Consider the following 15,173-nt stretch of genomic DNA (forward strand, 5'->3'; position numbering starts at 1 on the left):
TGTTGATATAGGAATAGTATTATAATTAACTGATGACAGGATTCACTCAATGGGATGTGATTTTTAAGTGCATTTTTAAAAAGCAGGTTTAAAAAATGATCAAGATTATCTAATATTTATAATGGTAAGTGACAACAAAAACATATACAAATCATATAAACACTGCAGTTGTACCTATGCCTTAAAAACGGTGTAGAAAAAAATTGGAAAGAAATGAGCCAAAATGCAAATAATGGTTGCATCAGTCTGGTGGGGTTATTTTCCAATTTTTGGTAATACAGTTACCTTATTCTATATAGAAAAATAAATATGTAAAGGAAGTAATTAATCTTTTCAGTCTCCCCACCTGCCAAGCAGGAGCACACGGAAGGCCTCTTGGCAAATTGAGGTGTTACTCCATTTCAGGACTAGGAAATGCATACCTAAGAACACACGCCATCATGCACGCCTCTAGTTCTGAAGTGTTGGAAGAGCTACTCCCAGGATGTAAGGATTCCAGGTACTGTGTTGAACTTAAAAGTTTGCTAAGTGTAGTACACACTCCAGTCATAAAGGGTCCAAATGGAATATAGCAAAATGAACAAAGCAACTAGCCCCACCTAGCCCAGGGATGTATGAGCACCCCTCTCACCCATCCAACCATCCAAGGAGGATTGCGAGCACCATGCCCATAGCGACAGCAGCCAGGGAAGAACAATGGTCAATTCCACGCCAGAGATGGGCATTTCAAGGGATGAATGAGTGTATTAATCAAGGATCCTCAGAGAATAGAACCAATGGGTGTGTGGGTGTGTGTGTTTGTGTGTGGGGAGAGAGAGAGAGAGAGAGAGATTTATTACAGGAATTGGCTCATGCAGTTAGAGGCAGAGAAGTCTCATGATTTTCCATCTGCAAGCTGTAATTCAGTGCAAGTCCAAAGGCCTGAAAATGGGGGTGTCGGGGGGACGGGTAGCAGTGATTGTGTAAGTCCCATTCAGAGTTTGAAGGCTGGAGAGCAGGGAGCACTGATGTCTGAGAGTGGGAGAAGATGGATGTCTCAGCTTAAGTAGAGAATGAATTCTCTATTCCCCCACTGTTTTGTTCAGTTAGGGCCCTCAGCAGATTGGATGGAGCCTGCTCACCGTGGGGAGGGTCATCTGCTTTCCTCAGTCTGCCAATTCAGAGACTAATCTCTTCTGGAAACACCCTCACAGACACACCCAGAGTTCATGCTTTACCAGCTATCTGGGCATCTCTTAGCCCAGTCAAATTGACACCTAAAATTCACCATCACATACCAGCTATCTGGGCATCTCTTAGCCCAGTCAAGTTGACACCTAAAATTCACCATCACACAGAAGATGCCACCACTGTTCCACAGGGGAGAGAGCTGGTGACATCTTGGTCTGTGTGAGCCTGAAACTAGACATGTGGCCACCCAAGGAAAGCTGAAAATGCTACCCCAAAACAGGCTGAGAATTCAGCGTTCTTTCCAATCAATATTCTTTAGTATTTCTTCTCCATACTGGAAGGACAAGGAGAAACAGTGCTCTAGGGTGAAAATGGAGAAAGAAGTTCTCTGGGGCAGTTTTTGGTGTTCCTCTTTTACTGTTTAGGCCTTGTCAGCTCTGGTCCCAAACTTGGACATCCCAGCTCAGCCAAACCTCACCCTGACACTACCTGCCTGGGTCCACTCTCCTTACAGTGCAGTTTAGTCACTGTGCCATTGGTCAAGTCAGCCCTTGGGGTCTTACTGCTCCCCAGTGCGGCTCTTAAGGTACTGACGTCCTTTAGACTATTTTTTTAAACAATGCACCCCTAATTACACTTGTGATATTTTAGGATCTTGGTAGAATTTGAGCACCCTACAATATCGCTCCCAGCCTGGCCTACCCTGGCTCTGCTCCACAGTGTCCCCCTGCCAGCCTTCCCAGTGCCCGAAGACCCCGCTGTCTGGATTCCACTACAGTTTCAAACTGAAGGAGGTGATCTTTTGTCTTAAAAAAAAATGCAGGGCATTTGTGTGAGCACCTCTCTCACCCATCCGACCATCCAAGGAGGGTTGCGAGCACCATGACCCGTAGCAACAGCAGCCGGGGAAGAACAATAGTCAATTCCATGTCAGCATGTCTTGGGTGTTCTCCCAGGTCTTCAAACAGCTGTTTTTAAGAAACTTTTGTCCACCTGTTCTAGTTGTTCTCAGCGGAAGAGTTCAGTTTGATACCAGCTACCATGTCATGCCTGAAGCAGAATTCAACTCCTTTTGAAGCGGATGGCATGTAAAGCAATCTGTATTTTAAAAACTCAACATTCAACACTTAATTTACCCAAAAAATTACCATAAAAAATAAAAACAAGCTTTCACTGCCTGACTGCCGCCATCAGGGGTTGCGTGCATGTGCCCAGGAAGGGCCTGTCCCAGTTGGCTTTGCCCTATCACCACAGCGTCCCTACTTGGCTGAAGCTGACATCTGATGATGTGAAGGAGTAGATTTACAAACTGGCCAAGAAGAGCCTGACTCCTTCACAAATCGGTGTGATCCTGAGAGATTCACACGGTGCTGCACAAGTACATTTTGTGACAGACAATAACATCTTAAGAATTCTTAAGTCTAAGGGACTTGCTCCTGATCTCCCTGAAGATCCCTACCATTTAATTAAGAAAGCAGTCGCTGTTCAAAAGCATCTTGAGAGGAGCAGAAAGGATAAGGCTGCTAAATTCTGTCTGATTCTGAGCCGGATTCACCGTCTGGCTCGATACTATAAAACCAAGCGAATCCTCCCTCCCAGTTGGAAATATGAATCACCTACAGTCTCTGCCCTGGTTGTACAAATTTGTCTAGGTACTCAAGCAATAAAGTGATTGAAAAGGAAAACAAATGCCTAAATAATCTACATCAACATGGCCCTCAAAAAAACATAATTTTGAACGTAAAAGTCACAGAGTACTATGTACAAGATGCTAAGATGTATAAGACATTTTAAGATACACAAAACATACTACATGGTGTTCATGCATGCATACATGTAAAAGTATTTAAAATTGAATAGAACACCCAGCAGATTTGAGAATAGTGGTTGCCTTTGGCAGGGAGTGAGGGACAAAAAGAGAACTTCAATTTTATCTGTAATGTTTATTTTAAAATGTAAAGCAGACAGATATGAACAGCTGTTAACCACTGTTAATTCTTGGTGGTGGAAACATAAACAAACCAAATCCCTCCGTTGGAAATGCCTAGAGATCAGATGTCATGCCTTGTTACTTCACCTGCTTCTTCCTTCCTCTTATTTGCTCCTCCCTAAATGTCCACGTTGCTGTTGTTAGTAGCAGAGTCACCGTGACTAAGTCCACAGCTGGCTTAACATCTGTCCAGCCGGCTCTGGACACAGGCTGGCACTTCTTAGAAAGCACACACTCCACATGATGACCAGCGCGGGGGCGGAGGGAGCACTATGCTTCCAGCCTGCACCCCTCCGGCTCTCACGGGAAATAACCGACCCTGGTTATCCTGGGTGCACCTAACCTTTCCACAGGGCCTGGGAAGGCTACACGACTTTAGTAAGCCCCGAAGCATCTTGCACCTTGATTTGAGAATCCAGCAGCCATGAAAACGTAGACAAAAGAAAAAATTCTGCCATGAAGGGGAGGAGGTAGTAGAGTGAGTTATTCATTCTCTGTTTCAGAAAATGAACTTGGTTTAGAAAACCATCTATGTGTAAGTCAGGAACAAGCACCGCTCAGGAAGGCCAGAGCTTTGGATTCTACCCAGGCTGGAGGAGGCGGCAGGTTGAAAGGAGGCCAGTTCTGTTTTCTAGTTCTTCGTTACCTAAATGCCAGAAGCAGCTTCCCCAGGAAGAACAGACAGGGCCATGGGGGAGCCAGAGCCCCAGAGGGAGCTTGGGCACCCGTTTTACAACTCCCTTGCCTCGCTGTGCAGGGAGTCCTATGCCTGTCTCCAAAGAGCCTCAGTATTCATGCCCGACGATAGGCAGGGACAGAGGAAAGGCGAGGCAGCCCCAGCCACAGAGAGAAGCGAGCAAACCAAGGAGCTGGACTGGCAGGCTTCCCGGCCCTTTCAAAGGCAGCAGGGCCTTTAACTGGAGGCGGCTGGCTTATCTTAATCTCCAAACCCTTTCCTGGAAAACAAGCCCATCCTGGAAGGGCCAGAGGCCCAGAGGTAGCTGGAGTCAGTGAGTCAGGCTGGCAGCACGTAGCAGGTGGCAGGGGGTTTTGCAGAAAGGAGAGGCAGGCCATCTGCCTTCCCTTAGAGCAGGCCTCAGGCTGCAAGCACGGACTTGCAATCCGGCGGCCCAGCCTTTGTGTCCAGTGTCCTCAGTTAGGGAAGCCAGCAGTGACTATTTCAGAGGGGCAGCAGGGTGAGAATGGCCACGGTAAGGTACAGGCCACTGTGGGTGGTTAGAGTGGCAGACCTGGGACTTAGCCACTCTAGCTACTAGTTGGGTGACCCTGGGCAAGTTACTGATCTTTATACACATTTCCTAACTCACCAAAGCGGGTAACGCCACCTACCTCACAGGGTGCAGATTAAATCAGATAAAGTGCAAAAGATTCTTGGCCCGTTAAGGTTTGCCCAATTATGGCTTCTGCCCTTGTTAAGGGATCTTAGGCATTAGTAAAGAACCATTCCCACTGCCCCAGTATACTACTGGGTCTGTTCCCACAGTAAAGTTGTACAGTCCCTGGGTGGGGTCCAGAAGAGATGCCCGGGATCTCTACACGTGGCAGGGGCACCACCCACCACCTGCACACACATCCCTTCCCACCTCCAGCCCACCACACACTGCGTCAAAAGGCTGGGTCCTACTTCCACAGCTGTAGCCCTGCTACTCACGGGAAAGGCAGGGGGCTGAGGCATCCCCCTCCTTCCAGAGGAGCTCTGCACATGCCCGTAAGTCTCAAAGCTTGCTGTGACCCACAAGGTTTCTCCCCGTCTGGACACAGGTCAGCCTCCTGCCCACTCACGGGAAGGCAGAGCTCATTCCCACTGGGACCACTCCCCTGGCTTGGCAGAGACTATGCTGCCACCTCCAGGAAGGCAGCTCACTGCCGCTGAGCCCGGGCCTCCAGCCTCCAGCCCAACACCCAGTACTCGGGTGAGAGGTCTGATTAGCAAAGCACAAGGAAAGACAGACACATTTGGCATCACATAAACATACGAAGGACTTAATATTGACAGGTCATTTCCATTTAGTTTAATAACAATTTTGTAGCCCCACTGTAAGCACGTAAGCTCCTAGACCTTGCTCGCCGGCGGTGCCTGGTCCACGCTGGCAGGTGCTAATTGTGGGCTGTCTACTCACTCCATGTGTGGCTGATGGCAAAATGCCCAACTTCCCCGAGACTCAGCTTCCTTACCTCCCACAAAACCAGTTTCCGCCTTTCTTCAAAAATTGTTTAATTGCATTTACCCAGCAAACCTCTGGAATCACACTTCCCATCCCCTAGGAGCTACTGACAACTGTGGTGAGACCAAGTGAGATCCCGCGCAGTGGGAACCTCGCAACCTTCCCCCGACACCACATTCAACTTACTGCTGAATGTCTCTGTGACCTGCACTTCTCTAGCTTTCATGACTCGGGAGGGGCACACACTCCAGCCTTTCTTTGTTGATGGAGACAGGCTGGGTCTCAGTCATGCCCGTGAAAGTCAGTGACAATCTTTAGCCCTATGCATTCGGCAGGTCTGAGGGCAGGACCAAGGCATGTGTATCCCTCTGCAAAGCCAGAATGTCTGAATTTGCTGCTGTTACGCCCCTGAGACGAACCTGCTGTCAAGTCATTTCTCCCCAGTCATTTGAAGATTTACAACAGAAACATTTCTGGCTAATGACAGTCTTCCACCAAAGACAGGCTACCGGTAACTATCCACAAGCTCAGAGGAGGAATGCTGAGAATGTGAAGGAAATGAACTGCCGGCCCAGGGGAACGTTTTTCCTTTGGCTCTGGGCCTTCTGAGTCACATTCTTCCCGAGGACCTGAGGGAAAGGTATCCACTCAGAATCTCATTCCCACCAAGAGGACATCGGTAGAAGGGCCAGATACAGAGGCCTAAATACAAAAGCAAATAATGCTAAAAAGGGTGACTGTTACTACAAATTAGAAAATTATGTACCTCAATATACCAATACACCTGACTTTTTACAAAAAAAAAAAAAAAGGAAACAATCTATACAAAGGCTTTGCACTTACTAAAATTAGAAAATCTCATTTACATTAGGTTACCTCTTCCAATTAGAATGAAGAGAATCAGTGCTGCCAGAGACCTGCAGGGATAGGTCGTCTACATTGACTTGGAGGCAGAGGCGGCTGTGTACAGAGCTCTGGACAGGACACAGCAGTGAGCTGCGGTGGCTCAATGAAGGGCTGCTCTGGTGAGTGGGCAGTGTGGCAGGAACGCACCAGGGCAGGGACCGAGAGAAACAGCAAGAGAAAGCCAGACCACCCCTTCCCCCCACTTAGAACTAGAGGCTGAAGGAGAGAAGTTCACCCAAGTCCCAGGGGAGCCCACCTGAAAATGCCACACGGAGCAGGGAGTGATGGAGACATACCCATAATTCCACCTGCTCCCACTGGCTGAACCCAACCAGAGGGGCCATCAGGGAATCCAGGGCCTATACGGGTCACCCTCCGGGGGACAGGGCAAAGAATAGACAGATCTGATGACAATGATCATCGTCGGTCCCCTTCCATGGGGAAGCTGCTTTGCTTTCTGTAAAATAGAGACTGTGGTGCCTGCTATGGGCCTGGTGTGAGATCAACAGAGATTATGTGCCAACTATGATTGCAGAAGACCTCGAATTTAGAAAAAGGGCTACACACGGGGCTCCTGTTTATTCTGTAATTAACATTGAACATGCTCCCTCTTTTGCCATTTTCTGGAACAGGCAGTTCGGATTTCTCAGAACATCACAAGAATCCAGGACCATTAACTCCCTCCACATTCACCACTGACCGGTCGCCACCCTTCTGTTTCAGAAACCAGTCCAGGACTGGAAGGCCTCCAAGTTCCACTTCCCTCAGTAGCTCCCAGGCACTCACCTTGGCAGTTTCTTAGAGGACACAGAGCCAAGCTCTGGAGAAAACAAATAAGTCACAATCACAGGAGAGTCAAAATTCCCATTGGGTGACAGTGTTTATTGAAAGGAAATCTCGCTTTATCCAGGAATTCACTACATGGAGGTAGCTGCAAGGACAATGTCTCTTTCCCATGACAACCCAAAGCAACCAAACCATACCCCAAAGCAGAAACCCAATGGAATAAGCCACCTGGCATTGCAGAACACCACTCCGAAGCAGGAAAAACCACAAAAGATACAGGATGATTGTCTCTTCAGTATTGCATTTGGCCATGTACGTGTTTTTACATAAAATATATGTTTTCTTTTTAAGCTAGCTAAAGAAAATACTCTTGATCAGGGTTAGTTCTTGAAGCAAAAAAAAACAGAAAAAAAAGTACGTATATATAATAAAATTAAAGAACGATAGCATGTTATACCTGGAAAGGACCGCGGGCCCTAATGTTCACTTTGTTCCAGGCAATCCATGGCTCTGAGAGTGAGCACACTGTCAAGGTCCCTGGGGTGAGATGAGCTGGGACTTGAAAACCCGTGTCTTAACTTCCAGTCTCTTAACTCTTCCCACTCCACTATACCGTATGCGTTGTCAGCTCCCTCAGAGTGTAGGATAGCACAATTGTCAAAATGCATAACAGCCTATTTTCAGGGTGATGATGCAAGTGTTTTGAAAAGTGACCTCTGTTCTCTTTGCATGGACCGTTTTGCTTCTTGTAGCCAGCCCCATGGCTACTGGAAAGAACTGACCAGAATGAGGGGCAGCCACTTTCTCACAAACCGAAACAGACACACGCTCCCAAAGTTCTTGGGCGTGCTGACCTGCTCCAGCTCCGTCTCTAGGTATGAGTGGGCTGAGGCTTCTCTACGCAGGCTTATGGGCAGATGTCTAACGATGGCGGAAGCAGCAGGGAAATTATGAACATATCAAGGGTCAAAGCGAGCTCTAGGGAACCAGGCTTGTCGCGTCCTCAGGAGGACAGAGAGATAGAGGGCGTGAGTACAGAGGTGCTCGACCTCCATGTCGATTTGCTTGATTGTCATCTACCACCCGCTTTCCCGACACTGAGCTCCAGGAGGGAAGGAATTTGTACCTGTTTAATTCACTGCTGTATTCTCTGTGCCAAGGACCGTGCCTGACATATCATCAATGCCCAATGAATATTTGCTAAATGAGTGAATGACTACAGGGAGGAATTGTCCATACCCCACACAAGCAAGCAGAGATGAGAATCACCCCCGGCTGTGGTGAGGATGACGGTGACCCTGTAGACGTGGAGGGGGCTTGGTTCTCTGGCTCCAGACTCCCACTCTTAAACTGGGCTGACCACTCTGAATCCTGTCGGGGGGGCTCTGACCTGGCGCAGGTGAGACCCCACGGCAACTGTCACGGAGTTAGTTCTCTGGCCCACAGGCCTCCCCCCATTGGGATGGTTGGGGACACTGCTGAAGCAGCTGAACACTGCCACCTCTGTCCCATATACGTCACCAACTCACAGGGTCCTCTCCCTGGCCACATCCTGTCCCATACTCTGACCTGTAGAAGGCCAGCTGTGATTGGGCCCGGCCTGTGCGTATGCCTGGAGACTGTCACACTGTGAAGTGACACAGGAAGGCCAGGAGGGAGTCCCCGGATATCTAGCATCCTCCCGATGTCATGCTCCCTGAAATTCCTCTCCAGCCATGTGGCCTTGCCCGCACACCTCAACAACTCCCTGCAAGCCTGCTGCTGGCAATGTCTCTTTGTCCCAGGAAACTGGAAGGAGTTCTCCAGTTTGCACAGACACACCTCTGCCTGACTTCTGTTTCTTTCCTCCCCTCCTCCACATAAACCTGAGATCCTGCTCAATCCACCTCTTGCCCACACATCCCCCAGCTTTCAAGAACTTCTCTGTCTTCCTTCTAACACTAGGCCCCACACACACACCTGCCTCTCTCCTCTCTCCTCTCCCTTCCCCCATGACCTTACCGGACACCTCCCACCTCATTCTCATACCTAAGTCTATGAACCTTTCCCCCATACCCTTCTATTCCCCCGATCCCAAAAGCTTGCTGTGGGAGGAACGGGGAAAGGCCCAGTAAGACATGACCACATGGCCCCATCCTTCCAAAAATGGCCTCATTTGTTTAAAGCCTTACCTACAAGTCTCCCTATCCAACCTGTGTAAAAGAAATTGCAATCAATGATTGGGAACGGGTCTCAGAACGGTTCAGAAATTATAACAGAATTCTAGATAAAATAAGCAAACAAGGCCGTAGCTGCAGTCACAGACACAAGCAACCTTCTGGCTTTCCCCTGTGCCAGTGACTTGTTTACCCAGACCATGTGAACTGCTTTTCTCAGTCTAGCTATCCGTGACCACTACAATTCTTTTTTTACAACCTTCGTTTCCAAAGTGGTCTTTATTTGACTTTCTCTCTCTCTCACCTCTGCTCCTCAATACATCAAATCTAATAGCTTCATATTTTAAAAAAGAATACTCAGTGGCTGGGCACGGTGGCTCATGCCTGTAATCCCAGCACTTTGGGAGACTGAGGCAGGTGGATCACCTGAGGTCAGCAGTTTGAGACCAGCCTGACCAACAGGGTGAAACCCCGTCTCTACTAAATACAAAAAATTAGCCAGGAGTGGTGACGGGCGCCTGTAATCCCAGCTACTTGGGAGGCTGAGGCAGGAAAATCACTTGAACCAGGGAGGCAGAGGTTGCAGTGAGCCGAGGTTGCACCATTGCACTCCAGCCTGGGCAACAAGAGTGAAACTCCATCTCAAAAAAAAAAAAAAAAAAAAAAAACTCAATATAGGTGTGTGAACTTTATAAATCGGCCACCCTACCAAGCCTCCATCACATTCCAAATGCAGCAGCAGCAGTCCGTGAGAAGGTCTGCTTTAAAATATGTACAAGCTATACATCGTTTCCTCCCTGCACGGTGCTATTTAATAAGTCCTAGCCTTCTGGACCCTTTGTCTTGGCAGGGGGAGTTAGGACGGGGGAAGGGACAGCAATGCAAATAGTGACTGTGGAACAGGGGCCTCAGCCTACCAAAGTGTGTCTCTCACAACACCTCAGGGGGTGGTGGCTCCTGTTCCTCAGGCATCCCAACATTTTAAACTGCAAAAGCTTCCTGTCAAAGACCCACTGAGAGACCCTGGCGAGGAACGTAACACTGAGGAGCTGGCACGCTGTGCAAAGAGGCGGCGATGGTCTCGGTGGCAGACGGATGCTCCCCTCCCCGCCTCCCGCTTTGGGCAGCTGCAGCTCCTGCAGGGATGACAGGCACTTCCATAGCACTCAGATCTGGCTGGCAGTGGTGCTGTCCTTGGAGAAGGTGTAGCTCAGGGGCGCCTCGTAGAGGCTCCCCCCGTCCGTGCTGAGGTCATCGTCGTCATCCATGTCATCCAGCACTTTATTTGGCAGCTTCTTCAGTCTGCTGAAACAACAAGGGGCATGTTTCCTGGCCCTGGGCCGGGGCCCGTCACTAATTTGAAGATAAAGGAAGGGTTTTGGGTTGCTGTCCCTGCATCCCACTGAGTGGCACAGAAAAGAAACACATGAACTTAACAGGTGATGTTCCCTTCAGCCACAGGGAATCCACTGCCCCTATTTCAGTATGGAAAGCCCATCTTGATGGAGTGGGCCAGGCTGGGACAGGATCAGTATTGTCGATTTCCCCAGGCTGTCACTATTGATCTTGTCTTAATTTAAAATTTTGATATCCTGTTCACCATGGATTGCATGCATTATCTTTTAAATATTGCATTAAAATGTTATCTATCTTAATTATTGAGATTTTTGGTGCCCTCTTAAATGCTGCACCCTAACGCCAACCTTGGGGCCAGTGACCTGATAGGCCCTGTTTTACAGGATTTTCAATGGGCTGGAGCCTTCTGTCCGTTGATGAGAACTACCTGGGCAGCCAGCGCAGAGCCCCATGTCACAGCCAGCCTCCAAGAAAAGCTCAGCTCTATGCATTAGCAAGAACCTAATCTCATCAACCTTACCTCATAGCCTGGGAAGAGACCCTGGAGCAGAAAACGCAACCCACACAGTCCCCAACCCTCCGCTCCACGCCCCCATCCTTAGGACCACAGCAGACAAGCTTCAGAGAGCTGCTCTCTCCTGGAAACCAGGCTTAGGGAATCCTAGTCCTCATGAGGACACAAATCAGAACTTTACCTTATTTCTCCCTAAGTCAGACAAAAGCCCAGGCTGACCCAGGAACTGCCCCTCCATGATGGTGTGAGCTAGTCTTACCTGCCTTAAGCCTCTGTTTCCCCTTCTGATCAACAGGGATGGTATCTGCCCAGCTGGCATCGGTGCATTGGTATAAGAATGACATGCATGAGACCCTACTGCCCATGTAGGGTGACTGAAGTGGACAGAACCACCTCCACTTCTAGGATAAGATAACCCCAAAAGCAACAATGAGGAGCTGACTTGAGACAACAGGAGAGAGAATGCTCTGAAGGCAGAGCCTGCTTCAACTGTGGGGAGATTATCGGACCCTTTTTGGCCTCCACACCTGCCCACCTTAAGTCCTTCTTCATGGAGTTGAGTTGCCCCTGCAGATGCTCATTCATGTCCATCTGCTCCTCCAGCTCCCTCTGCAGCTTCTTTTTAGAACTTTCCAGTCTGTCGATTTCCTCCTCAGCCTCCTCCACCTGCCGCTTCATGGCTTTCAAACGCAAGCTCAGCTGCACCGGGACAGAGTGTGGGTTGAGTGCCGGCTGAAGGCCCAGCCCCAGCACTCAGCTCACCCCAGGTCCAGCCACCATCTCCCCAGGCAACCAAGACATGGGCGATGGGGCAGCCAGTCTCTTGGGAAACATGGAGAGCAGGCGGTAAGACAAGGTGACTCTTCCAAAGCCAAACTCAGGGTGTGGAATTTGCTGATATCTCCTAATTACGTAGGCGAGAAGCCCCCATTCTATGATGTGACTAGGTGCGTGGAAAGGGAGGAATCAGCCCACTCACACTCCACTGCTGCTCGGGGAGGCCTCCCTTGCTCCCCCAGCCTGAGACGTGCAATCTCATCTACGAGCGAATGCACACAGAGGCTCCCTACCTGGTCCTTCTGATCGGTCAGTGACAGGTGCTCATCGTCCACCTGCATCACCAGCTCCTTCACTTTCCGCTCCAGCCGCCGGTTGCTGAGCTGAAGGTTGGCCCGATCCCTGGAAGGGAGGAAGCAGAACCAAGAACCCTTTCACTCCCATCCCTGCAGGGAGCCCGGCCCGGCTGTGGGGGAGGGGAAACTCCAAACAGGGGTACCTGGTCAGCTCAAGGCTTAGGGTCAGGGAAACACAACTGCACAGGAGAAGAAGCTGCTTGTGAGACAGGTGAGGAAACGGGGTTCGGAGAAGGGGAGTGACTAGCCCAAGGCTGCAGAGTCAGCGAGGGGCTGAGCCGGGGCTAGGCCTGCCCGGAGTTCCTGAGCTTTACTTTGTAAGGCAAGAAGTCACAAACTGCAGATGTCTTGGGTCTACTCCAGGCTGTTCTGGCCTGACTCCCCAAAAGTCCAGCTAACACAATAGATAATGTAAAACGTCAAATGCCGGCACACCATGCTCCTTTTAGGAAGGTGAGGGGCCGGGAGTCAGAACTACAGCTGCTCCAGTTCAACCCAGTGCTGGCCCTCAGGCTGCCATTCAAGAGTTAGCTGCAGAGAATGGAGTTGTTGGAAAGGAATGTATGTGCTCACTTGATCCCATGTCCCTCCCACCCACTGGGGACGGACCTGCCCCATCTCTGACTGGAGGCTAGTCGGCCTCTGCTTAAATACACCTGGCCTCCAGGGCAGAGTCAGCCTTCAGGCTTGTAATGTGGCTCAAACTCGGTAGTTTCTGAGGCAGTCTATACTACGGGAAAAGGGACAGCAAGTACAGTGGCACCGCCATGGACTGAGAAGTGGGGGTCCTAAGCTTTTACCCAGCTACACCAGTGTCCAACCAGGCTACCTTACTGAAGTCACTTATTTTGATGGGTCTCTGTTTTCTCATCTATAAAAGTAAGGTGGTAGTTGCTCTGCCTCCCTTACAGGCTACAAGGATCGGGAGAGATCCCAAATGTGAGAGCACATTGCGATGGAACTGTCACTGCCCACTGGGGCCTCTGCACTGCAGTGGGCCCGGCTCACCTCTCCTCACTCTCCAGGCGGTCCTCCAGCTCTGCAATCCTGGCCTCCATCTGCACGACCAGTCCCTCTTTGCTGGACCTGTAGGAACCTTCCAGGTGGATAATCCGGCTCTTTAAGTCCTTGTTCTGGAAGAACATAGGGAGACCGTGAGGGGCTATGGGTCTGTCACGCTCTATGCAGAGCAGCGAAGAACACGGGGCAGAACCTGGTGTTTGGTCGCTGCCTGTGATGAGGCTGTTTCCTGCACCAGGGCCTGTGGCCTGGAGACCTGGGGAACCCAGAGATGTTTCCAAGGAAAACCCTTGAACTCAGCTGCAGGTCAGAAGAGGAGGTTCTATCACACTCCCTCATAAGCCTGAATGAAATTTTTGCCATATCCTAAGACTCCCAGATGTCAAACAGGCTTTGCCTTGCCCTAGAAACCTACAGGGAGACAGGAGAAATAGGCTCCTTTGCCAGTCATGTGCAGTGAAGAACATGAACAGAAATCATGTAAAAGAAATAATGACCCGATGAAGCTTTCTTAGCCACTCATGTGTTTGATGACATGGATTCTTTTTCATTCTCTTTATATTAGAATTTAGCCCTCTTCAGGATCTAGAAAATAACACATGCAATTCCTCCTCCCCCAGTTGCTGAACTTCCATGCAGATTTCCTATGACCAGAAGAAACAACTCTGGAAAAGGACTGTTACCCCCCCAGAGGTCTTAGGATGCCAAGTAAAGGAGGGACCTCCAAGGGCTTCTAGTTCAAAGCAGTGCAGTGGGGGAGGGTTAGCCGATGGAGGGGGAGGCAGCTCCCAGGCCAGCTGCCCTCACCTGCCTCTCCAGGGAAATCTTGTCACACTCCAAGTCTTGCCTCGCAGCTCTCTCCTGAAGTAGCTCATTCCTCACCTGCTCCATCTACAGCAGACAGAACAAAAGCCCGGAGGTCAGAAGGACTGTGCCTGGATCTTTTGTACTGAAACGGTGGCAAGGAACTGAATGTCAACACCCACTTTATGAAGGGGGCTGCCCTACCCAGCCCCTCGTGCCATCGGCTCTGGAGTACAGGATCTGTTTCTTAGTTCTTTCTTGGTTTCTTGATGATTGTAATACTGGTGATACAAATAACAGTAAGAGTCAAAGCTAGCCCTGCTGCTAGGGGTTGAACTGTGTCCCCTCAAAAAGTTATGTAGATGCCCTAATACCCAGTACCTCTGACGTGACCTTATTTGGAGATGGGGACTTCAGAGAGGTAATCAAGTTAAAAATTGGGTTATGAAGGTGGGCCCGAATCGAGTATGGCTGGTGTCCTTTAAAAGGGGGAAATTTGGATGCAGAGACAAACATGTACAGAGGGAAGACGGACACAGGGAGGGCGTTCTGGGGAGATGGAGGATTGGGGTGATGGGTCTACAAGCCAAGGATTGCCCAAAGATTGCCAGAAACCACCAGGAGCTAGGAGGCGGCAAGGAAGCATTTTCCTACTGGTCTCAGAAGCAGCATGGCCCTGGTAACACTCTGATTTCAGATTTTTGGCCTCCAGGACCATGAGACAATAGATTTCTGTTGTTTAAGGCACCCAGGTTGTGTTACTTTACTATAGCGGCCCTAGAAAACTGGCACACCTGCTTAGACTCCACAGGTAGGATCCTATGACACCCCCTGAACAACCCTCAGAAGGAGGTAACAGTACCTCTGCTGAGGATACTAAAGCCTCCAAAAGTCAATCAACTTGCAGGGTGACCCACTATCTAAATTTGCCTGGACTGAGGATGTTCTCAGGCTGTTTCTATGCTAAACGGAGACAGTCCCAGGTGAACCAGGATAAGTCAGTCACTCAACTTCCCCAAGAGGTACATAACCAGGAGTGGGGGACCTAGCATTCAACTGCACTCCTGACTGCTGCATTATAAGCTCAAATTTCAGAAAGGCCTTCCCAGAACCGTGAGCATATCTCAGACACTGCTAGATTTCTCCTTTTTT

The 15,173-nt window shown here is 49.6% G+C and overlaps 1 protein-coding gene and 1 pseudogene across 2 annotated transcripts in view; one reads left to right on the plus strand and one right to left on the minus strand.

The window, feature by feature from the left end:
• The first annotated feature begins 440 nt into the window (after positions 1-440).
• Positions 441-4,077, plus strand: LOC111553696 (annotated as a pseudogene).
• Positions 4,078-7,107: 3,030 nt separating this feature from the next.
• CGNL1 (cingulin like 1) overlaps positions 7,108-15,173 on the minus strand; it is a 181,899-nt gene continuing 173,833 nt past the window's right edge. The window contains exons 16-20 of one of the 2 annotated variants that reach the window (XM_023228630.2): positions 14,025-14,108; positions 13,206-13,330; positions 12,135-12,243; positions 11,600-11,763; positions 7,108-10,499 (exon numbers count right to left, since the gene is read on the minus strand). In XM_023228630.2, coding sequence (XP_023084398.1) covers positions 10,361-10,499; positions 11,600-11,763; positions 12,135-12,243; positions 13,206-13,330; positions 14,025-14,108 — 621 coding nt within the window. In that variant the 3' untranslated portion in view covers positions 7,108-10,360. The remainder of the gene's footprint in view (positions 10,500-11,599; positions 11,764-12,134; positions 12,244-13,205; positions 13,331-14,024; positions 14,109-15,173) is intronic. The other variant, XM_023228631.3, reaches the window with a different exon arrangement.

The sequence above is a fragment of the Piliocolobus tephrosceles genome, chromosome 6, assembly GCF_002776525.5.
Source record: "Piliocolobus tephrosceles isolate RC106 chromosome 6, ASM277652v3, whole genome shotgun sequence".
NCBI lineage: Eukaryota > Metazoa > Chordata > Mammalia > Primates > Cercopithecidae > Piliocolobus > Piliocolobus tephrosceles.